A 24,057-nucleotide genomic window follows, 5' to 3' on the forward strand; every position below is an offset into this window, starting at 1 on the left:
TCCATGCTGAGTCCAGCCCACCGCCCCTCGCAACGAGTGTTGTGCTGCAGGGCGGGGCCGGCGGCTGCTGTGAGGTGTGGGAGCAGACAAGGGTGTGTGCAGATCTGCGGCTGGGCCCGGCCTGAGAAGCTGCCCGGCTGTAGCCTGGACATTCTGGTGACTCTGAAGGCTGAGAGATACCAGAGATGAGGGGGCATTTCTCCTCCTCCTGCTCAGCAGGGAGGCTGCTCCTCCAGAGCAGGGGTCCCCAAGCCCCTGGAAGGTACAGGTTTGTGCCGTTAGGAACTGGGCCGCACAGCAGGAGGTGAGCGGCGGGCTGGCCAGTGAAGCTCTGCTTGCATTACCTCCCAAGCACTGCCTCCTGTCCCCCCCCACCGCCACCCCCCTCCCCTGGCCATGGAAAAACTGTCTTCCACGAAACCAGTCCCCAGTGCCCAAAAGGTTGGGGGCTGCTGCTCCAGATATCTGGGCCACCAGCCCATTGCCCCTCTCGGAGCCTCTGACTCCCCATCTGGATTAATAACAGCACCAACCCCCCAGGATGTGTGTGAGGACTTCACTGAGGCAGGTAGCAGAATGATCAGCATTTGGCTCATGCTCAAGCTTGTTAGCTTTTCTATGACAGTTGTGCTGGGTGGCTTTAGTCGGCACTCGGAGGGGCCACACCCTCCTGGGCTGGAGCCTTTGCTTGACCCTCCTGGCTGAGGGGCTCAGGTCCCAGGTGACAGCCCTTCCTGCCCCTGCTGATTCTGGTGAGGCTGCAACTCAGGGCTTTGCCTGGGTGTCTGCACCTACGCACCTCCCACCTGGCCTTGTAGTAACAGGCTGTGAGTTACTCATGGACTAGGACTTTAACGGGCAGAAATTCACAGATATTTAAAAAACTCTCACTCCATGCCAGGCTGTGTGCCGGGCCAAGGACACGGAGAAAGAGGAGATGAGCTGACAGGCTGCAGGAGACATGAGACATCTGGAATCACAACAGCGCTAAAAGTCAGGCACTTTTCTGATGTAGCAACAGTGCCCACCATTTATTAACTGCCTGCTGTATGCCATGCTCTCTGCCTCGGTCTTTGTGTATATGAACTCTTTTAATTGTCCCCGGAGCCCCAGGGACGGTGGGTGGGGGTAGGGGACTGCATTTTTCATCCTGGGGCAGAAGCCCTGTGGTATAGATACAGTTCTCATTCCCAGGCTGTAAGTGGTGAAACTGAGGCAGCACAGGGAGGCTCAGGAACATCTCCATGGTCAACCTGACTTCGGAACCTGTACTCAACCCGTGTGTTCTGCTGTAGACATTCCAGGGAGGGTAAATCCCCAAGGACTGGGCAATCAAAGGAGGCTTCCTGGAAGAGGGGGAAATTGTGCTGGCCTTAAATGTGGGTGGACATTAGTCAGGCAGGAAGAAGGGAAGACAGTGAGGGTGGAAGGAATGGTGTCCCACCAGGGTCCAGAGGCAGCGACACTGTGGGGAGCACTGTGGGTGCCTGTTTGACTGGGGAAAGGCTTAGGTGGGAAGGAGTCACAGGCAGCAGGGAGCCCTGAGGGGCCCACTGGCAAATCCTGAAGCCCCCGAAGGGGTCTGGCTCGTGCTTCCGTGGAGGGGAACAGAAGTCTGTGTGTCCCTCTCACCCCGGCCAGCGGTGAAGAACCACATCACAGGCAGCTTCGTGTTCAACCCCAAGGGCAAGGAGACCACTAGCAGGACCTTCACTGCAATGGGCCTGGAGTGGGAGTACGTGGTGGAGGATGCTAAGGCAAGCCTCAAGACCAGCGGGCCCCTGCCGGAAGCCATCACTGTCCTGGTGAGCCCCTGTTAGACCAGAGACACCAACATAGGGAGTTTGTTCTCCCCAATGGAGGGTCAAAAATGGGGCCTAAAAGGAGTGGGAGGGACCTGGGTTGGTTCCTGGTGTTGTCCTGGCATCGTCCAGCGTCAGCGCGCATTATGGCATTGCCAACAAGTGAGTCGGCAACAGACCCCAGGGCTGCTGTCTGGCACTGCTGGCCTCCTGAGAAGGGCCCCTGTCCTGGCTGGACCCTCTCTGTCCCGCCCTTCTTCCTAGACCTTCTTAGACAGGAAGCACCTTCCTAGGCCAGTGCTTATTGAATAGGAACTGTGAGCCCTGCAGACCAAGGTGGGCTCTGTCCCCAGTGCTCTTGGCTCCGGCCGGTTGCAGCGCTTGGACAGACTTTGCTCCTGGTGCTCCCCTCACTGGTCAAGGAGGTCCTGGAGGCCAGTGTCTAAGGCCTTCTGAGGTCTGTGTAGTAATTCAACCCAACACGCATGTTCTGTTAATCCTCTGTTTCTTGATCACCATACATCTATGGCCAATTGATTTTCAATCAAGGTAGCAGGGCCATTCAATGGGGACAGAATATGGATTTCAACTGGAAATCCATAAGTAAAAGAAGGAAGTTGGACCTCATACACTGATGTTAGCTCAAAATAGATTAAAGACCTAAATACTAGCGCTCAAACCATAGAAGTCTTAGAGGAAACAGGGTAAGTCTGACGAGATTGGAGTCTTAGGTCTGACACCGAGAGCGTGCGCAAGAAGAGAAAAAATAGAGGAATTGGTTTTCATGGAAATTGAAAACTTTTATACATTGAAGGACAAGATCAGGAAAGTGAAAAGACAACCTACAGAGTCTGTAATCTTACCTCTGGGGAGAGCCCGTACCCAGTCTGTACGCACCGACTGTCTACCAGAGTCAGGTGGTGCAGGCGCTCCCCTGGGCAGGACAGACCTGCAGACGTGGCTTCTGCCATTGTTGGAGCTGAGGTCTGTGGGAGGAAGAAAGAAAGGGAGAGAAACATCAATTGGTTGCCTCTTTATACCTCCAGCTGGGGGTCTGGCCTGAAACCCAGGCCTGTGCCCGGACCCGGAATTGAACAGATGACCTTTCAGTTTGTGGGACAATGCCCAACCCACTGAGCCACACCAGCCACCTGCTGGCTTTTACCATTTCTGTTTCTGACCTCACACTCTTCCCTTTGGCCCTCCCTGGTGCTGGCCTTGCTTCCCTGCTCTCGAGTACTGTGCCATCTCCTCCATCTCCGCGTAGGTGCTCGCCCCGGCTGAGGGTGGCCCCCGCAGCAGCCTGGCCTACAAGTACGTCATCCATGAGGACCTGCTGCCCCTAATCAGGAGCAACAACGTTCTTCTGGAGGAGACAGACACCTACGAGTGGGCACTCAAGAGCTGGGCTCCTTGCACCAAGGCCTGCGGAGGAGGTACTGGCCTGCTTGGGCCCAGCTGCCCCAGCCATTCTCCTGCTTTGTGGGGGCAGCCCAGGGCCTCTCAGAAGGAGCAGGGCAGGAATGGCCGGAGGGCTGAGGTTGTGTCTACCAGACAGGTCCCCTGCTCATGCCTCAGTTTGTCCTTGAAGACCTTCAGGGTGTGGAAGCCTGTCTAGGTAGGGTCTCCGGGACAGGGCTGGGGTGCTCGGGCAGTATCGGGGGCACGGCCTCTGTGCGGACAGGCTGCCATCCTGAGCCATGTCCTCACCCACTCCACCCACGCCACACCAGGGACATGGAAGATAGGCTGGTCAAGGAAGGCTGTCTCCAAAAGCCACAGGCAGGAGGATGTCAGAGGGCACAGAGAGGTGGGACTGGCCCCCCAGGCTCTCCAGAGCTTACCGCCCCCAGGGCCCCAGGCAGGGCAGTGAGGGCCTGGCGGGACCAGCCCCTTGGCAGCCTGCGCTCCCCACAGGTATCCAGTTCACCAAATATGGCTGCCGGCGCCGCCGAGACCACCACATGGTACAGCGGCACCTGTGTGACCACAAGAAGAGGCCCAAGCCCATCCGTCGGCGCTGCAACCAGCACCAGTGTCCCCAGCCTGAGTGAGTGCACGGCAGGAGGCCGATCCCACGCCCGGGCTGTTGCGGACCTGTCTCAGCCCTGGCCTTGGACGAGGGGCTGCGGAGCCTGCTTCCTCCGGCCCTGTAGCCCAGAGACCCAGCACCTGCAGCAGGCTCCCGGAGCAGAGGCGCCACGCCAGGCTCGGCCCACGGCCAGGCTGCCGTCCGGTACCTCTGTTCCTCCGGGTTTCTGAATTAACTTCTACTCCCGAAAGGAAGGTGCTTCCTGTGTTCCGTCACTCCCAGCATTCTTTCACAGACTGGGAAACTGAGGCCCAGTTTGGGGACACAGCTTTCCCTCGGTGATGTGGGAGGTCTACAGAGGCAAAGTAGATTGCAGTGCTTCCCGGGCCAGGACGCTGTCCCCCTGCTCTTCTCAGCCCCGTCCTCCGGGCCCTGGACTTGGCCTGGCCTGCCAGCCCCAGCTGGGGTTGAGCCCCTGGTTGGGGTTCCCTGGCTTGAGTATTCAGCCTCTTTTGGGCACAGGGTCATGTTCTTGGGGTTATTTGGAGGGAGCCTTGGGGAGAGGAGAAAGCTGTGACTTGTGGAGGACTCAAGGTCAGGCCTCTGAGCCTGTCGCAGAGCCAGCTCAGCACTGGGAACCAGCCAGCAGGAAACTGCAGAAAGCCAAGTCCAACCTCTTGCCTTCCAGCGGTCCTCTCAGCGTGGGGTCAGGTGCTGACTGGCAGCTCCTGCTCCCTCGGGCTAAGGGAGCTCCAGGGCCTGGCTGGAGCCGGGACCAGTGCTAGAGCCCGGCACAGGGCCACAGCCTCCCTGTGCCGGCCCAGGCTGCGGTTCCCAGCCCCTCAGCCCTCCACGCTTTCCTTTCGTGTCTTACTGTGCAGCGTTATTCTGCTCGATTTCCCCACAAATGCCTATGATCACAGAGTGTGCAAGGCCATGGGTTGCCCACCCTGGCTTATCTGTAAAATTGCCCAATAAGTTTTTGGGGCTTTTTGTTTTTAAAGGAAGGATTTGGCTGAAAGAGCCCTGGTTTACCACCGGGTTAGCTGATCAGCACCGAAGTTTTGCAGTGATACTAACAGTGCCTACATTTATTACTGTATGCTATGCACCCTGCCAGGCACTTTACATATACCAAGTCCTTTAATCGCCGAAGGGCCCCATGGGAGGAGTCCACTGCACAAGTGCTGGCTCTCATCTGCTTTGTGCACTGCCGCACCTCAGCACCGAGGACAGTGCCTGCACAGGGCAGGCACTCGGAATATTCATGAGGTGTTGAGAGGCTCCTGGTGTGAAGATGGGGCAGCTGAGGCTTAGAGGGGTTAACAGCTTGCCCAAGCATATGCAGGGTGCCGGGATTTAAATATGCATTATACCGGTCTTTCAGATGAAGAGACAGAGAGATTAAGTGATGCTCTCGAGGCCACATAGGCTGGCAGACACAGAGCCAGACGGACAGCTGTCCTTCCCCCAAGCCTTCTGCAGCCCAAACCCACTCTCTGGCTCCTGTCTGCAGTTCAGTGGGTGGAAACGACCCTGGGAGGAATGTCCCCATGGTCCCGCCTCCCCTCCACCTTCTGCCCTGTCTGTCTCCAGGTGGGTGATGGAGGAGTGGGGCCCCTGCAGCAGGAGCTGTGGGAAACTGGGGGTGCAGACGCGGGGAGTGCAGTGCCTGCTGCCCCTCTCCAACGGTACCCACAAGGCCGTGCCAGCCAAAGCCTGCCCAGGGGATCGGCCTGAGGTTCGGCGGCCCTGCTTCCGAGTGCCTTGCCCAGCTCAGTGGCGGACGGGAGCCTGGTCCCAGGTGAGTTGTCCTCAGAAGGTGGCAGGGGCTGGGCCAATGGGATCCCTTCTCTGGGAAGTCAGGGAGGAGGCCAGTCTGGAGGGGGAACTGCTGAGAGATCTGTGCTGCCCGCAGGTGGCGTTTCTGGCTGACTTTTTCTCCCCTCATTGTGACCCAACAGCCAGTTGGGGTCCCGCTGCCTGCCGCCACCCTCTGGACAAAATTCCAGAGGCAAAGATTTGCTGAAAAAGGAAAGGGGTCTTTATTCAAAAGCTTCATAATTTTGGAATAACAGCTTTCCACATGCATTAGTCACTCAAGGCCACCAATTCAGACCAAACTCTTTAACTCTTTAGTTACAGCTTTAATCACTTAAGCCTGTTAATGAAGGCTAAACTCTAAACATCTGGGTTCTCCTAGCATTTTCCCCTGTTCATTTTTAGTTACGGTATCTTATTTCTATAGTGTTGGTTTACAAACTAAAACAACATAATACACAAATCTACACAATGTTGGAAGAATGGCAGGCCTCTGCCCCAGAGCTGGTCCCCTCCAAAACACCCAAAGAAGAAGAACCCTGCCACCCTCTGCCAGGCCAGCCTGAGCTTAGGCTGTGCCCGGAGTTCCTCCCCATTAAAAACACTGTCTTTTGGGAAACGCAGGAAGGTGCAGTATGATCATCCAGGCATCTGAGGAGGAAGAGCCTCAGAGCCCGAGAGCCTGAGAGCCAGCAAGCCAGCCCTCTTTTATTTCCAACCTTCTAGCCCGGAGTTCCATTGGCTCTGGAGGCATCAGCTTCTCAGCCAGTCCTGTCCTAGACTGTCTACCTCTGCCTGCCCCTGCGGCCCCTCCCTGCTTCTCCCCAGTGGTCTGAGCAGATCTCTCTGCATCATTATGTGATTTGGTTTTTCTCAAAACTAAGTGGAACGGCTCCCACGCACCCTGGGCCACGGCTCTGAGCCAGGCCTCTGCATTCGTTCGCTGTGTGCCTTGACCTTCACGCAGCACTAGGATGCATGGGCTGATGTCCCCAGTTACAGAGGAGCCGATTAAAGCATATTCTTGCATTCAGGGAATATGTACTGTGTGCCAGGCACACTGAACTGGGAATGTAGGAATCCAGCATTAGCCAGATAGTCTGGTTCTTGTGCCTGTAAAGCTTGGAGTCCAGTGAGGGAGACATAAGGGATGGGTATGCTCATGAGAAAAGCATTTACAGGTTGTGTGTGGGGGCAACTTTGCCCACAAAGTCCCCCGTCCACCACGGATGAAAGTGAGACTACCAAGACATGATCTGCTTGGGGAGGAGAGGTGGCCAATCTCTCAGAGGTGAAAGGCCAAGAGCCCCCTGCTCAAGGGGCTTTTATTGGGTTCATTTGCCCAAGAGTACAGGTAAGGATCAAACAATAGATAGCATTCAAAGAACTGTGAGGGCTTATTCTCAGTCAGGGTCTGATAGCTAAAGAGCCATAAAACTTTGAGGAACCAACTTCTGGCTTGGATCCTCATCATTTAAATGAGAGCATTCTAAACAAAGCAGGTTTCACAGGATTTTTACATATTCTTTCTCAGGCCTGATCACCTGGGGAACCCGCCCTTTCCAGTACAGGGCCGCACCGCCTTCCCCATCATAGGTTTTTAGACTTAAGTGGATTAGAGCTAGGAAGCACTTCTCCCAGATGGAAATGAGGACTTGGGCTATGTCAGAATAGCCAGAGGGTGAGGGTCCATCACTCCCTGTTTGTTGCAGCCCACAAGTCCTTCCATGATGGCCTCCCAAGTGATTGTGTCTGGCTTAGGTTGCCCTTCTCTGTGAGGAGTCTTACCCGTCTCTGACTAGCCGACCATGGTCTGGGGGCAGGGGCGTAAGCTGAGGCAGCGTTTGCTACCAGAGACAAGGTTTGGAGAGACTTGCTACCACTCTCCGAAGTGGCTTGCATTCCGGAGGTCACTCACTCAGTCTCAGCCATGGGAGGCAGTTACAGCTCCTGGAACCAAGCAGAGCGATTCCGAGCAGTTGTGGTTGGAGCCGGGCGGGAAGTGAGTAGATTATGTATCTGGAGGGGCCTGAGGAGGTGACCTTCGAGTTGAGGCTTGAGGTAGGAGCTGCAGGCAGCCCCTGAGGCAGGAACGGCTTTGCCGCATTCCAGAAACCGAAAGGACTGTGGGGCTGGAGCTTGAAGAAAGGGGCAGGGGCTACAGGAGGACATTGGAAAGATGGTCGGGGCTTGGTGACGAGTTGTACTGTATTCTCAGGGCAGCGGGAAACTCTTGCCGAATTTTTATGTGAGTGTGCAAGCTCTGATTTCAGGTTTCAAGGCTCACTCCGGCAACCCGGTAGGAAGTTTGCTGTTGAGGAGCAGGGTAGAAAGAGGAAAACAGGAAGAAGGCTGAGGGACAGCCCAGGCCCTCGCGGGTTGGCCCTGGAAGTGGCCACTGGGTCTTCGTGGACGTCTGGGGTTCTCTCTTAAAATTTCATGTCACGTGAACCTTGAAGACATTATACTACGTGTAGTGAGCCAGCCACAAAAGGACAAATACGGTGTGGTTCCACTTCCATGAGGTGCCCGGAGTGGTCGCATTTGCAAGGACAGAAAGGAGAACGGCGGTTTCCGGGCCTGGGGAGGGCGGACTAGGGCGTCGGTTGATGGGGACGGCGTCGGTGTGCGGGCGTGACGGGTCCCCGGGGTGACGGGTCCTGGGGGTGACGGGTCCGGAGATGGGTGGCTGTGAGGGCGGCACAGAGCGGTGTGACTGTGCTTAATGCCACAGAACCCGTATGCCTAAAGGTGGGTGAAATGGTAAGCTTTAAGTGATATTTTACCACAATATAAAAAGCTGATTTGGTCAAGGAGGGAAGCACAAAGATGCTTATCATAATAGCAAAAAAATTAGAAAACATTTAAATTGTTTATTCATCAGAGATTTGGGGGCAGAAATCATGGTCTGTTCATACAATAAAATATTCTACAGCAAGAAAAACGAGTAAGCATAAACTACATATCAACATGAACCCCAGAAAAGTAAATTTAGGTGAGAAAGTGCACTGAGGTTTGAAGAAAAAAAGCACTTCCAATTTACTTAGAGTTTAAAAGGCACAAACCATATTTGAAAATATGCCCAATGCTGACTTACTGAAGCTGGGGGTGGTATTTGAACAGGTTTCCATGACGAACTTCCTCATACTTTTCTGCATGCTTAAAATATTGCCTAATTAAGAGTGCTTTGCAATAACCAAAAATTCCCACACAACTCATGAAGACTTTATATTCTTCTCCATGATACATAGATTTATTTGCTCTAATATAAAACAGAAAGATGGCCGGTCCCAGAAAAGACCCCCTAGGTAAATCCAACAGAACTATGATGGGTGGTGGAGACAGTTGCCCCTTATGAGACTGACAAGCACTCAAGAGCAGTTCTTTGTAATTATTCACCCCAGGAAGGGTGAGCTGCTTTTGTCCCATGGTTCTGTGTGACCCTCGTATCTCCCTAGGGTTGCCCCCTGCCCAGTATGAGAAGCGGACCTCTGCAAGTTCCTTCCCATCCCACTAGGGGAGGCTGTGGTTCGTGTCTTACACCCAGTGACCTGGACGCAGGGGGCAGTCTTGCTTTTCTGGGAGGGCCCACCCGCCGCCACCCGTTGCCGCCTGATTATCGGGAGAAGAAAGGTGCCGGGTTCAGGGATGCCGTTGGTAGGCTGCCCTGGCAGGTGCTCCGCGTCGGCACACCTTTTCCTCTCGGAGAAGGAGGCACATGGAACGTGCCTCTGCAGGCTGAGTTTTGGTAAACTGAGTCACAGAATCACTGAAGGTCAGAGCCAGAAGGGTCTACAGCAATTTTGTCACCCAGCTCTCTGTTTAGCAGATGCCATGGTCCAGGTCCTGACATCCTATACCAGGATGTCATCAAGTAAACGGACCCACCCCAGGTCCCAAGGGCGGGGAGGTTGCACAGGGGAGTTTGCCAGGGTGACACACACAATATTCAAGGACCAGGCACAGAGCCGCCAGCATGGACGTAGGCCCAGGTGCCAGACGGCGCCCTGAGCCAGGGTTGGCCAACGGGGGTGGGAGCAGGGTGCCTGGTTCTGAGCTCCAGGCCGTGGCCACCCACCACCCAGGGCATTCGACAACTGGCGTGCAGTCCCGGTGAGGCTATTTAGAAGCAGTCCTTGCTTGTTCCTCTGGTCAAGTGGGGACTTAGTACCTTTCTCTGCACCCTTTCTGTCCTGGGCACTGGCTGGATTGGAGCTCACTGCCCCCTTCTTCTCTCTCCTCACCTACTCTCCCCGGGCCACTGTGGCCTGTCCTGTCCTGGCTGTGCCATGGCAGTGCTCTGCCACCTGCGGAGAGGGCATCCAGCAGCGGCAGGTGGTGTGCCGGACCAACGCCAACAGTGTCGGGCAGTGCGAGGGGGACAAGCCCGACTCCATCCAGGTCTGCAGCCTGCCTGCCTGCAGAGGTGAGCCAGATAGGATGGGCGAAGGGGGCAGAGGACGGGCAGGCCCAGCTCCTGTGGCCTCCACCCAAGACCCAGCCCAGCCTGTATCCTGGCCCCCAACAAACACCAAATAAGAGAGCCGCTGCTTCTGTTCACAGGAAGTCTCCAGAACTCCACGGTGAGGGTTGACGTCCAGGAAGTTGTGACCCCAGATGGGCAGTGGGTGCCACAATCTGGGCCGCTACATCCTGTTAACAAGATATCATCAAGTAAGTGTATTTCTGGGCTGCCTCACCCCACCCCCCACAACCTTCCAGTGGTCAGTGTCACAAGTATGGGCCATGTGGTGGAGCAGACCCAGCCTCCAATTTGTCCCTGTGATCTTAGCCTCCAGAAGCCTCAGAGGCCTCAGCTATGAAGTGGGGATAATGCTTGAACTGGTCCATGGTCCCTTATCTGCTATTTTAAAATGCTGAAAGCTGCAAACGTTTACCTAAATTTGGTGCAGACTCATTTGACAGTGAAGTCTGACCTGAACTAACAGCTCAGTTATTTTGCTATAAAAACATTGCTATATTTGGTTATAAGGTGTATCCCAGTCTCCACTGGGGATATTATATAATATAATAAAATATGGTGAGCATTTTCTAACCTCTAAAGTTTTGAATTATGAATCATATCTGATTCCAAGATTTTTGGCTAAGCAATTGTAGGTCTGAGCTGCCTTCACAGGGCTGTTGAGAAAATTAAATGAGATAATGCATGCATGCACTTCTGTCCAGCTGTCAGCTAACAACCAAAAGAGTAGTTTCTCTCTGCCTTATGATCAGTTCTTCTTCCTACATGTCCATTCACCTACCTACCCACCCACCCATCCATCCATCAATAACTGATTATGCATCTGCTGTTTACCAGGATCTACGTGCCCTTCCTAGGTTCCTTTCTCTTTGCCTTCCTTGCCTTTCCAAGGGTCAGGGTCTGAGAAGATGAGTAGCAGAAAGATCACAGACCCTAACTCCTAGCTAGAGGACCAAATTGGCTGTGTGACCTTGTGCAAATCCCTGAATGTCTCTGAGCTCAGCTACATTCATCTGTAAAGTAAAGCGGTCTGACTAGATGTCTTCAGAGGATTTTCAAGCTCTAGCTTTACTGCCTCTCTGCTTCTGCGCTGAGTGAGGCTCAGGTTGTGCAGGTTCCTGCCTGGGTTTCTTTCCCTTTTCCTCCCAAGAGCAAAGGGTGAGGCTCTGATTCTGGTCCCAGATTTCTGGCGCCACCTAGTGGCCACAAAACTCCTTCCTTCACCTGTTAGCACAGAAAAATGAAAATATTTTTAGATATTTAACGAAAGCACACAAAACTAGATAGCAAGCACCACTCTATGCCAGAAACTTTACAAATGTTATTTATGATGTTATTATTCATTGGTAAATGTCAGCATTATCCCCATTTTACAGATGGGAAACCTGAGGGTTGGAGAGATTGACTTGCCCAAGGCCTCAGAGCTTTTTTGAGTGGTGGAGCCTTGGTTAGAACCTAGGTCTGTTTGACTCCAAACTTACTGCCGGAGGGCTTAGCGTTCTGAATGTGCTGCCTGAGGCAGGATGTTTGATCAGCTTGGCACAAGTGCGACTTACCTGGTCATTCGCCTGGTCCTGGCTGGAGAGGATCAGACAGACTTCTTTGGTTTGACTGGGAGGAGGGTAGGGTTCCCAAGCTCTGCTACAGGTGAGGACCGCCCAGTGCCCAGGCCACACCCAGACCGCCCAGGCTCCCTGGTGGAGGAGCTGGGCAGCAGCTGTTTGTAAAGATCCCAGCTGGCAGCCCAGTCCGACAACTGATGTTGTAGAGCCTCGGCCCCGCTCCCACACAGGAGCATCACCTTGACGGTCTTGTCAAAACACGGAGCTGGGCCCCAACCCGAGTTTCTGATTCAGGAGGTCCTAGAATGAGCATTTCCAACAAGCCTCTCTGGATGCCGATGCTGCCAGTGTGGGGACCTTGCCTTGAGAACCACTGCTATGGGGGGAGAGGGTGTGTCAGTCCCTCTGTCATGCAATAAGGGCTAGTACTCAGTCCCGTGTCTCCACTGGGAAAAGGGCTTTATAGTGAGTCCAGACAGAGCAGGAGAAGAAGGGCCTGCAGCTGGTGGGCTGAGTGGGAGGTGGGGGGCTGTGTCCTGGTACCACCCACTGACCAATGTCCTCCTGGCTTTGGTCTTTGTGCTGGATGTGCAACAGAGCCCTGCACGGAGGACAGGTCCATTCTCTGTCAGATGGAAATGCAGGACCGCTACTGTTCCATCCCCGGCTACCACCGGCTGTGCTGTAAGTCCTGTTCCAGGAAAGCCTCAGGCCCCACCGCCAGCCCCAGCCCCAGCCGGACCTCACTGCCACCCTTCTCCACTCGGGGGAGCCCCTCCCCAGAAGCCAAGGCCCCTCCAGATGCTGTGGAGCCCAATGTGGAGCCAACGAACTCAGACAACCATCTGCTCGGCCGACCTACTCAGCTCCCAAGACCCCTGGGCACAAACTCCCCAGTGACCCAGCACCGCTTTACTCCCCAGAAACTGAGCCCTGGGACATTTCGGGGTACTCCCCCTAGCACCACCCAGTGGCTGCCTTGGGGCTGGACCACGGGCCCACCTCTCCCAGCCTCTGAGGGTAAAGGGCAGCTCAGGGAAGACCTGACGCATCCCAGCACCAGCCTTCCCGCCACCTCCCCGGTGACATGAACCCTGTCCCGCCCACCCTGCCAGTCAAGTTTACACTCTGTGGGCTCGAGACCCCCAGCTCGGAGGACACGCAGTAGGTCAGTGGCAAGCACAGACTTCCTTTTAAATTATTTGTCTTCTTGTTCTAGTTTTGGTCTGTGATACTTTTCACCCGCAAGGTGGGTGTGTGAGGAAGAAAAAATATCAGGGAAAGCCCTAACCTGAGATACCTCAGCAAGCAGCGCAGGTGGCCGAGTTGAACCTCTCAGGTGCTCTGTCCGTCTCCCCTGCCAGGACCGAGGGCCTGCTAATGCCCCGTCTTTACGGCCACTGGTTCGAGCCTTTCCAGAACTGCGGGGGCCCTGTGGAGGCCCTGTTGACTGGCCCATCTGCCCAGTGACGGGGGTGTCCTCAGGGCAGGCAGTCAGAGAGGAAGGGAGCTGGGGTGAGCGTGGTCGTGAGGCTCCAGCTGCAGGGCTGGGGCGGATGGAAGGCGAGTTCATCTCGGGCCCAGCGCGCTGCAGCCGGAGCTCCTTGCACTTCTTCCAGCCAAGGCCACTCGGTGTGAAGCCCAGCTCACTGGCACTGGCTGGAGGGCACTGCTGGTGGCCGCCTCTGCCCAGCGGCCAGTGCTTTCTGTTACTGCTGGGCCCCCAGCCTCACTCCAGCTCACCCAAGGAGAGGGCTCTGAATACTGTAGAATGTGTCTTCCTCATCTAGAGGTTTCCCAGCTGGTGCTAGAGCTCTGGCTAGACCAGAAATGGCAACTTTGTCTTCACTCCGGGACATGAGGGGGACGACCCGGAAGGGGACTTTGTGGGACACAGAGGGAGATGCGAGTTCTCAGGCTGTGCCCTGTCAATCACTGCCCTTTTGCCAAAGGCCACTCCTGCTGGAGTTAGGGGTCTGCCCCCCACACTGGCTGCAGCTGGGCCAGAGGGTTGTGGTGCTGTTGGGGGGTGGGGTTCAGGCCCCAAGACGAAGGGCCAGAGTCTACTCATAGCTGGGTCCTGGAGATGACAGGGGCCACCCAGGGCCAGATATGAGCCTCTGCCCCTTGCCAGGGTGGGGAGTAGACATGGACCCACAGTGCTATGGTGCTTCAGCCACCCCTACCCCCCTCACCTCCAAGGGTAGGTAACTTCCCTAGACACTCTGGCTCTTGGAAGCCACCTGAGTACCCAAGGGGTCCTTGCTCTGAGTTGTGCAGAGGGTCTTTCTGACTCTTCAGCAGGTGATACAGGTGCTTGCTGGTTCTTCCTTCCCCCGGTTGAGGGGCTGCTCTGAGCCACGCCGGGGGAATAGGAGCAGGGGGTTGGTCTGTAAGTGCCTAGAGAAGAGAGCCCTGTAGGGGGCTCCCGGGTGCCCTCTCCCACCGCCGCCTACCCCCCCCCACCCCGGTGCTGGGCACACACTGAATCATTCCCGAGACCCAGCCTGCCCGTGTTAAGGGCTGTAAACTCTGCAGTTGAAATCCAGATCTTTACATTTTTATGTATTTATTAATATTGTTCTCGGTGTTTTGTTTCGGACCCCAAAATGTTGTGCTATGGTTTTTTTCTCTGTTTTAGAGGACAGGGACAATGAAGGCAGAGCTCCAGCGTGCTGGGCTGGGCGGCAGCAAGATGATTGGGGGTGGGGGCTGGGTGGAGAGATGCTGGAGACACGGGAGACTTGACCTGTGGCTTCCTGCCTTGGCCTCCCTGGCTCTGGGCTCCTCTGAGTGTGAGTGCAGGGTGGAGAGGAGAGGACGAGGCTGGGGGCCCACTCAGGCTTCACCCCTGAGTAGCTGTGTGGCCTCGGGCGAGTCACCATCCAGAATTTGGTCCAAAGGGTAGAAGTGCCTGGGAGGTAGTTTTGGGGTCTTCATAGCAAAGAACATTCTAATTAGCAAAGCTGTTCAAACACGCAAGGGCGACTTCCTTAGAAGGTGGTGAGCACTCTCTCCCAGAAACAGTCAGAACGGAACGTGGGTGCTGGCCAAGGGGCAGAAGGAATGGGAGGTATCTTATCAAGCAGGGAGGCCTGACTTTAAACACGTGCTGCACAAACCCACACCCAACCTCCTGCTGTGTCACAGGCCCCTCCCTGATATTGAGGGGCCAGGACATGGGCACAGAGAATGCCTCCAGGGACCTCACATGCCTCTGGGAGCATTGTAGCCCTCAAGTTCAAGCTCCATTTACATCTCCCTGCAAACCACCTCCCCTTGGGAACTATCCCCTTTAAGTAGCTACCACTTGGGCCTAGAGATGCACACCTGGTAACCCAGTCACACCTCCCCGGACTGACCTGGCAGATGCTAGCACAGGCCCTAGAATTGCATTCAGGGTTGTTCAGGCCCAGTGTGGGCCCAGGTGCCCAGAAGGAGCTCACAAACAGGGCAGCACAGTCCTTGGCGCACTGCGTGGGGCGGGACTACCACACAGAAACCCACACTCTGTCCCCTCCCCCATGGCCCCTGCAACAGTACAATGGAAACAATATTTCCATCCTGAGATCTGTCAAGCTACATACTCATTTTTTAAATTTTAGTCCTCACCCGAGGATATGTTTATTGATTTGAGAGAGAGAGGAAGGGAGAGAGAGAGAAAGTAACACTGATCCCCGACCAGGGATGGAACTGGAAACCCAGGCGCGTCCCTGACCAGGAATCAAACCCACAGACTTTGGTGTATGGGGTGATGCTCCAACCAGCTGAGCCACCCGGCCAGGCCACATCCTCATTTTAAGTGACACGTAAAACCCATTGTATGGCCGAGTGACTATTTAACCAAAAAATCCCCTGGTACTGTACTTTTAGGTTGCTTCTAAATTCTGGCATCATAAACGATGATGTGAGGTAGAACTATTCATTTTTACCTGATTTTTCTTAAGAGAGCCTTCCAGAAGGGAAGTGGAGTGGAGACTGCACCAAAGCCACATTTCACAGACACTTCGTATACATTCTCCAAAGCTGTTCAGACTTGAGGCTCTCCAATGGGATAATAGGACCATCTGCCAAATCTTAAAAATTGTGGTTTTCATCATCTTCTCTCAAAACACTCACAAGAAGTCTTGGGCATTAAAACAGACAGCAGACATTACCAGAACTTCTGATTTTGCTGTCTGCATGGCAAGAATTTGGCATTTGCCGTGAGGTCCGCAACAGCCCAGGATACGTGAGGGGCCTTTGGAATCGGCTCACTGGCCATCCCTTTAAGTGGTCAGCGGGGTGCAGGGGCAGAGCACCAGTCGGGAGGCAGAAGGTGCGGGTTCCAGCCCGGCTCTGCAGGCCTTTGTGTCTGACCATCAGCACTTCACTACACCTATTGTCTGCAAGGGGGAGGGGGTAGGTGGGGAAATACTCCAGAGCTCCAGTGGGACTTACCAACAGCCTGAGTTTGGTCCTCTGGCTGCATGCCGCCTCCGGCCTGCTGGGCTGGACTGAGGTGGGCTGGCCCGGACCTGCCCAGAGCCGCTGCACAAACATCTCTGCTTGGAGCCCCTCCCTCCTCTCCTCCTCCTTCTCTCTAGTCTGGGACGTGAAGCTCCAGGTCAGGCTGTTTGGAAGGGCCAGAGCCCTGCAGGGGAGAGCCCTCCCTCTGGCCTGGTCTGGGGGGCCTGCAGCAGCTCTGCAAGGAGAGTCTAGAAGAGCGGCCTGGCCTGGCCTTGAAGCCGGGCACCCGGGGTCTGGCCGTGCGGCCACGGCTACGTCTGTTGCTTTGTGATCTCTCTGTGATACTTGGGGCGACGTGGGCTGTGCAGTTTACATGCACGGTCGCCCCTGACCTCTCTGCCTCTGTTTCTTCACTCAAAAAAAAAATGGTGATACCAGTAATGTTTGATCTTGTTATGAGAACTGAATGAGATAATATGTGTTAAAGGCTAAACACAGTGTCAGGGACACCAAAAGCCTTTAACAGCCCTGGCTGGGTGGCTTGGTTGGAACGACGTCTCATACACCAGAAGGCTGTGGGTTCCATCCCCAGTTGGGGTGTGTGCAGGAGGCAGCTGACCAATGTTTCTCTCTCACATCAGTATTTTTCTCTCTCTCTCAAATCAAGAAACATACCCTTGGATTAAGGTGAGGATACCCTTGGAAACATACCCTTGGATTGGTGAGGATTAAGAAAAAACCCTTTTTTTCATTATTAAAACTTTTAACAAATGTTAGTGATTTTTATTACAGGGATTTCCAATTAATTCTATAGTTCAAACTTAGAATCACACTGTCCAAGTAAGAAGGGGCCTAAGAGAGCTGGCGTGTGACCCGAGGCCCAAAGAGAGGAGGGACTTCCCTCCCCTCCCCCCCCCCCCAAGACAGACGCTCGCTGGGGCAGGGCCAAGTGCCACAGGGCTGCTCCCTGGCAGCGTCTGCTCCCAGACCCTGGGACGTGCACACAGGTCGTCGGCCCTCCCCCCGAGTGCTGTCCGTGGTTGGCACTGGTCCACTACCCACCTTGCTGCAAGGGCAGCAGTGTTCAGGGGCCCACCCGGTCCTGGAAGAAGTGGCCAGATCTGGGATTGCTGCTCATCGGCACCATTTCCCCCGTTTCCTGCTGGCAGGAAAGAAACACCTAAGCAATCGATACCTGGGGTTGGTTACCTTGGATGGCAAACCCAAACTGGCCAGAATGGAAGAAACAGAGCTGTTGCTACATCGATTTAATACCAGCTCTTAAAAGCGGAACAGCCAGTGACTGCAGAGGACAAGCCTGTGGTTCAACAAAACCAAATGGATTGATTGCCTTGGTGTGGCGAGGAGGCGTGGAGGGCGAGGAGGCCTGGAGTGCCGCTGGATGGGAGGGGCGGGAGGGGCGGGAGGGGCGGGGTGTCCCTTCCAAGGTTTGGGTTTCCACCGCAGGATTGGTCCTGGATTGGTGACTTTCTGAGGCAGGATTAGGGGAAGTGAGGGTTACTTGGGGGTCAGGGGCTGTCAGGAGGCAAGGGTGGTTTAGCAATTGGGTATCCTCAGGAATAAATCAGAAAGCAGCGGTGCTCTGGGAGTCTGTAAGAAGGCAAGTTACTCAGAGAGGGGGTGGTTGCGCCCTTTCACAGCTGCCCCGGACCTTGAGGAAAATGGCCTTGCCGTGCGAGTCCGCGAAGGGTGGCAGGCTGTGTGTGTTCCCCAGCCTGAGCTGATTTTCGTGCTTGTATCCCACTCAGGTTTTTACTCGTTCACAACCCAGTCGGCCAAAATTAAAACGCAATGACTATTACAGCATCTTGGTTGTTATTTTCATTTCTTTGTGCATATTTCAGGGGCTCAGAGGAAATGGAGATAGCAAGGAATGGGTCACTACTGTAGAGACCTGGGGAGGGTCTCAACCACACCCACGTGCTTCAGGAGGGTTCACCCAGAGACGCCACAACTGAGGCCAAACCGAGCGAAGGCTCCAGGAATGGACACCTACTTCGTTCCCTGAAAGTAGTATAATAGCAGTGGGCCAAAGACGTCGGGGAACCTCACAGGTGGCCCCGCCCCCCAGCCTGTGGGTGTGGGGGTGCCCAGATGGACGCTGTGGCCCCTGGTACTTATCTCCCTCCCATCAGGGGTGAAGGGCACCTTAGATGGAGGTGGAGGAATTGCTAATATGCATTTCCCCCCCACCAACGCCCAGCTGGCTTAGGTGGGTGGAATGCACAGACTGCTCGGCTGCGAAGGGCAAGCAGAACTTGGAGATCCTCAGACCAACGTGGGTGGAGGGCTTTTTTTGCAGGGCGCCCCCTGTAGACCTAGGAAAGTCCCAGACAGGATGGAGAGTCCTCATATACAAAACAGGAGTTTTACTTTTAAAACAAAATTATACCCAAATAGACAGTCCTTCAAAACGGATACATAAATGGCCAAAACGCACAGGAAAAAGGTGTTCAACACCATATGCCATCCGAGAAAGGTGCATCAAACCACAATGAGGTACCACTTCACACTCACTAGGATAGCTAGAATTTTAAAGAGACAGATAGTAGCAAGTGTTGGCAGGATGTGGAGAAATTCCAACCCTCACACAGTGGGAATATAAAATTGTACAGTTGCTCTGGAAAACAGTTCAGCCATCTCTCAGAAAAAGGAAACATAGCATTGTCATATGGCCCAGCAAATCCACTCTAGGCAGATGCCCCCAAGAATTGGACGCACAAAAATTCATACGTAATGTCTATAGCAGCACTATTCACAATAGCTGAAAGGGATTGTAGAAACAGCCCAGATGTCCATCAGCTGAAGAATGGATAAAATTGGTATGTCCGTATTATGAAATATTGTTTGGCTATAAAAAGAAATAGTAATACATGCAATGACCACATGGATAAACCTTGAAAACATTTTGCTGAATGAAAGGTAACATTCAGAAAAGCACATATTTTGATTTCATTTCTATGAAGTGGCCAGAATAGGCAAGTCCATAGAGGCAGAAAATAGTTGGTGGTTGCACAGGGAAAGGGAAGCTCCAGGCACATGGAAAGTGACTAGTGGGTGTAGGAAACTTACCGCAGACCTATTATGAAAGGGGGCATTCCTCCTGGGTGCAGGAGTCTCTTTCTGGAGTGATGAAAATGTTCTGGAACTGACTGTGTTGCACAATTCTGTGAATACTGAAAACCATCAAGTCATACACTTTAAACGGGTGCATTTTATGGTTTGTGTGTATGACCTCAATAAAGCTGTTGTATTAAAAAATAGTAGGGGAAACTGGGTGTGGGGGCTCTGTGTTATTTTCTGGGGTTTTTTTTCCTGCAAATCTAGAACAGTTATAAAGTTAAAAGCTCATTTAAAAAAAAGTATAGATGAAGAAAGCAGAGACATAATTGATTTGCTGGCTTCCTAGGACCCAGTCTGCTCCAGGCAGCTGAAGAGGAAAACAGGGAGACTATAAACCAGGGACACTCTGCTGTCAAGCTCATGTTCAGAGGGGAGGGCACAGGTGAACAAAGAGGAGAATCAAGAAGCCACAGTTTGTGCATATGGTACCCATGCAAAAAATGCTACAGGAAAAAAGGAAGGGAGGGAGGAGTCAAAGAAGGAAGGAAAGGGAGAGAGGAAACAGCATGCCAAAGAATGATGAAGTATACATTCTGGAAGAAGACACCCCCAGGAATAGAAGATAATATTATAGAAGAAATGTTGTGTGTTCTCAAAAAATTAAAGATAACAAACCATTTGAAATGAGAGTTTGAAGTGGAGAATAGAGAGTTGAAAAGGAGGTTGTGTGGGCTAAGAAGAGAAACGAAAGACAAAAATAACAGCATCACAGTGTCAATAAATAGAGTAAAGTAATATCAAGGGTGTAGTTGGAGACCAAGGCAGTGAAATAGAAGACAGATTTGAGAAAAATCACGCAGCACGCAGAAGAAGTGTATCCAGTGTGCAGCAGAGGTGAACCCTAAGATCGTTCTGTGAACCCAGGGAAGGATATACGTGCAAGCTGTTGGAGTTTGGACCAACTTAACCTCTCTTCTGGCTTCTCCTCTATAAACTTGTGCTAATACCAGTCTCTACCACGTGGAGTTACTATGGACCAGACAGGGTCAAGGGCCTGGGCTCTGCCCACTTGAGCTGCCACATTTGAATCTGGAATCTGCTTCCTGTTTGTATGACCTTGAGTAAGTTACTTCTTTTTCAGTTCCTTATCTGCAAAATTGTCATAATGCCAGTAACTTCCTTATAAGTTTACAATGCAGATTAAGCACTTAAGAACAAAACACTTATAAATATATATTTCAGTTGACATATATTTGATATATAAGCAGTCAACTTATGCTTAGCATTTCTGTTTACAAATATTAAAATGCCTACTATCATTTAACATCACTTAACTACATTCTATGAAAGTATTAGCTAACACAATAAGAAAAATTAAAAAATGAAAAGTATAATGGGGGGACTCTGCCCACAGGGCTCCCCGGCCACCACGGATGAGAATAAGTCTACCAAGACATGATCTGCATGGGGAGGAAAGGTGGCTGATCTCTCAAAGGAGAAGAAGGGCCAGGAGTCTGTTCCTCAGTGGGCTTTTATTGGGTTTAATTTGCAAAGGAATACAGGTAAAGCTCATCAATCATTGTCAGACAGTAAGAATCAAACAATAGATAACATTTGGAGAACTCTGAGGGTTTAATTTGCATCAGAGTCAGATAACTAAAGGGCCATAAAACGTTGGGGAAACACTCTTTTCATGCTTGGACCTTTATCATTTAATTTGAGGACATTCTTAGCAAAGCAGGTTTCTCAGGATCTCCTGCATTCCTTCTTAGGCCTGATTGCCCCGGGGAACCCGCCCTTTCCATCACAGGGCTGCACCCACCTCTAGCATTGTTTCAGGCTTAAGGCATTATTTCAGGCTCAAGTTGGGCAGGGGAAGTAATGCAGCCAAGTGATTAGGAGACTTCTTACAGACAGAATGAGGACTCGGGCTGTGTCAAAGCTGAGGGGCAAGTATCCATCACCCCTTTTTTCTGTAGCCCCCCAAGTCCTTCCCTTAGGGCCCCTTCAAGACCGTGCCTGTCTTAGATCATCCCTCCTTTGAGGAATCTTACCTGTCATTGGCTAACCAGTCATCTGCCTGGTGGCAAGCAGGGTGAAGTGAAAGGGGGCAGAGGCTGCACCCATATGAGGAAGATAAGCTTTGTCTCCCTAATGGCTTATGGTCCCAAGATCTTTTTACTCAATCTTAGCCATGAGGGGCTACAGTTTCTGAAATCAGGCAGGGCGGTTCCTAACAGTATAAAAGCTTTGAAAGGAGGCGTGGTCTAATCTAGTCTTCCAGCAGAGTTTTGACTTGGGCAAAATGAGCCAGGGGAAGGAGAGACTTGATCACTGTAGCTCCAAGGACAAAACTAAATTTGGAGCAGCTATGACAGATAGTGTAACCGGATACAGCCAAGGTTGAGGGCCCAAATGGGGATTTGTAATGGGGTCCAGAACTCAGGGTGTCCAGGAGATATTAGAGAAAAAAATATATATGATGTCCTCACCCCCACCAGTCTGCGCTGGGGAAGGGGCACATGGAGCAGGGCCATTGAGAGCTGTTTTATACAGCAACAGCTTTGCAGATAACCTCTGGCATGCTCATTTAACATACCTATAGTCTTTAACTGGTTTCATGGATATGTTAGATAGCTATGGCTGTGCTTTGAGACAGGGGGATGGAAGTGACTTCCACCCAGGATGTAACTGGGAATAAACTCCTCCTCGTTACAATGCCTACGTGAGAACTTGGAGATGATTGGCTCCATGCCATGGGGCCATGCCTGCCCAGACTTAACTATGGCAGCCCAGTAAAGCTGGTAGAATACAGGAATGCTGGCAGGTGTAACTGAGTGTGGGAGGAGTCAGAAATGGGGCTGCAGAGGAAGATTGGCGTGGGGATTTAAACCCAGGCATGGCAGCCATACCAGGTTGGGACCAGATGACTTGGCAGAGGTGGGGACCATGCAGCTTCGGGTTGGTCCCTTTTGCCATGTGGCTTAGGAAACAAGAGAGACTTTGCCTGGAAGAAAAGGGGTGAAAGTGTCACTGCCCCTTTGCCTGGTGGGCCATGAGAAGGTGCCACATGGCTTTGGATTAACTGGAGATCATGGTGGCGACACCGCTGATGGTGCTGGGAGCCTGAATCACAGACTTCTACTTCTTTTCCCGAAATACCATACCCTGGACTGGGTAAAGGGGAGAAGGAAGGACTGTGTGCATCTGTGGGTATTCTGAAAGACTTTAGTATTTTAACGAAGACACTAAGTCATTACTCTAAGTCTGTATAGCTTTTAAATAAATAATTCCTTTCCTTTTCACCAATCTCTGGTATTGAGAGATATCTTTCCTCTGGTGGCAGGCAAAGCAAACCTAGTATGGGGGAGTCCTTTAGGTAATAGTATATCGTTCATCCCCCATTCCATCCCTGCCGGTCTGTTCTGTAACGGTGGTGAGATCTCTGTTACTGCAGATGTCTAAGCTGAAGTTGGACACCATGTTGTGGCTGCCACAGTGGGGTTTCGCATGGGCTCAGAAGGGGCTACAGAGCTTCTGAGGAATGACCCCAGCCCAACAATGGGATCCTGCGGTTCTAGCAGTGAGGTTACAGCCCTCCTCCCTGCCTTTGCTGGAATGGGTCTCCATCCCGTTCACATCTATTTAAGTGGGATGGGTGGGGCAAGGAGATGGATGAGCCAGCAAACTGAGCAGCAATAAGCTGACCCTCCCCCCCCAACCCGTGTGCCCTTGAACCAGAGTCCTGAGGTGGCTCTCTTGTCTCCGGTTGCTATTGGTTCTAGTCGCTGTTTCTCAGGGGGTGGTGAGTACACTCTGGTAGTACAACAGATGAAGTTTGGTGGCCAATGATTTGATTTCACACACTTATTTTTCCCCCTGACATTTGATGACCGAACAATTCCTTTTTTAAATGTTTTATTTATTTATTTTTAGAGAGAGAGAGGAAGGGAGAGAGAAAGGGAGAGAAACATCAATGTGTGGTTGCCTCTCATGTAGCCCCCACTGGGGGACTTGGCCAACAACCCGGGCATGTGCCCTGGCTGGGAATTGAACCAGCGACCCTTTGTTTCACAGCCCGCACTCAATCCACTGAGCTACACCAGCCAGGGCTGATTTAACACATTTATATTTATCTTCATGGTATGAGGAACTTCTATAAATAACACCTCGTGACCATGATGCTATGGATATAATTCAAAGGGAAAATCTGTCTTCATGCTTCAGTCAGAGAAGCAGAAGGTAAGGAAACTCCAGGGCCCGGGTTTAGGGAAAAACTTAGGAGTGACCCTAAAGTGTCCTGACACCCAGACGTCAAATGGGGCCGAGCCACTGAGACAGGAAGTGCTGCCAAGCAGAGCACAGAGACTGTGCAAAGCCAGACAGACCCACGGGCCACAGCCCAGCAATCAGCCTGCACAAGGTCAGAGGGACCCAGGCCCAGCGCAGCTGAGAGAGGGACCCAGGCCCAGCGCAGCTGACGGACGAGGAAGGCCACTGACTACTCTGACCAGTGCTTTTTCAGATGTCTGGAACCTTCCACTCCCCCAGCAGGCTGTCCCCCTGGGATTTTGCAATGACTCCCTTCAGATGGGGAAAGAGGATGCTTTCCTGTTGGGAGACTTCAAAGAGGGCCCGGGAGTCAGAGCCAGCCGTGCCTTGCTCCATATCCAAGAGCTGGAGAGCAAGAACTGAGAGAGGGGGTGATATGGCTGGAAGTGAGGGAAGAGCCTACTTCTTTGTCTGGAGACTGTAGAGTCGGGGTGCGGCCTGCATGTTGGCAGTGTATCAGAAAGGGCACTGACTGAGGAGCCCCTCAGCCCT

The 24,057-nt window shown here is 52.8% G+C and overlaps 1 protein-coding gene across 11 annotated transcripts in view; it reads left to right on the forward strand.

Moving 5' to 3' along the window:
- Window positions 1–14,353, forward strand: part of ADAMTS14 (ADAM metallopeptidase with thrombospondin type 1 motif 14) — an 87,303-nt gene extending 72,950 nt beyond the window's left edge. For 6 of the 11 annotated variants that reach the window (XM_053663928.1, XM_037130526.2, XM_053663932.1 and 3 more), the window contains 7 exons: window positions 1,642–1,805; window positions 3,070–3,238; window positions 3,720–3,852; window positions 5,431–5,638; window positions 9,952–10,081; window positions 10,219–10,329; window positions 12,298–14,352. In XM_053663928.1, the coding sequence (XP_053519903.1) occupies window positions 1,642–1,805; window positions 3,070–3,238; window positions 3,720–3,852; window positions 5,431–5,638; window positions 9,952–10,081; window positions 10,219–10,329; window positions 12,298–12,791 (1,409 nt within the window). In that variant the 3' untranslated portion in view covers window positions 12,792–14,352. Of the gene's footprint in view, window positions 1–1,641; window positions 1,806–3,069; window positions 3,239–3,719; window positions 3,853–5,430; window positions 5,639–9,951; window positions 10,082–10,218; window positions 10,330–12,297 lie in introns of all 11 variants that reach the window. The other 5 variants (XM_053663923.1, XM_053663926.1, XM_053663925.1 and 2 more) reach the window with 1 other exon arrangement.
- The last annotated feature ends 9,704 nt before the right edge of the window (window positions 14,354–24,057 follow it).

This window comes from Artibeus jamaicensis, unplaced genomic scaffold (genome assembly GCF_021234435.1).
Source record: "Artibeus jamaicensis isolate MK-2021 breed Jamaican fruit bat unplaced genomic scaffold, CSHL_Jam_final contig_332, whole genome shotgun sequence".
Taxonomy (NCBI): domain Eukaryota; kingdom Metazoa; phylum Chordata; class Mammalia; order Chiroptera; family Phyllostomidae; genus Artibeus; species Artibeus jamaicensis.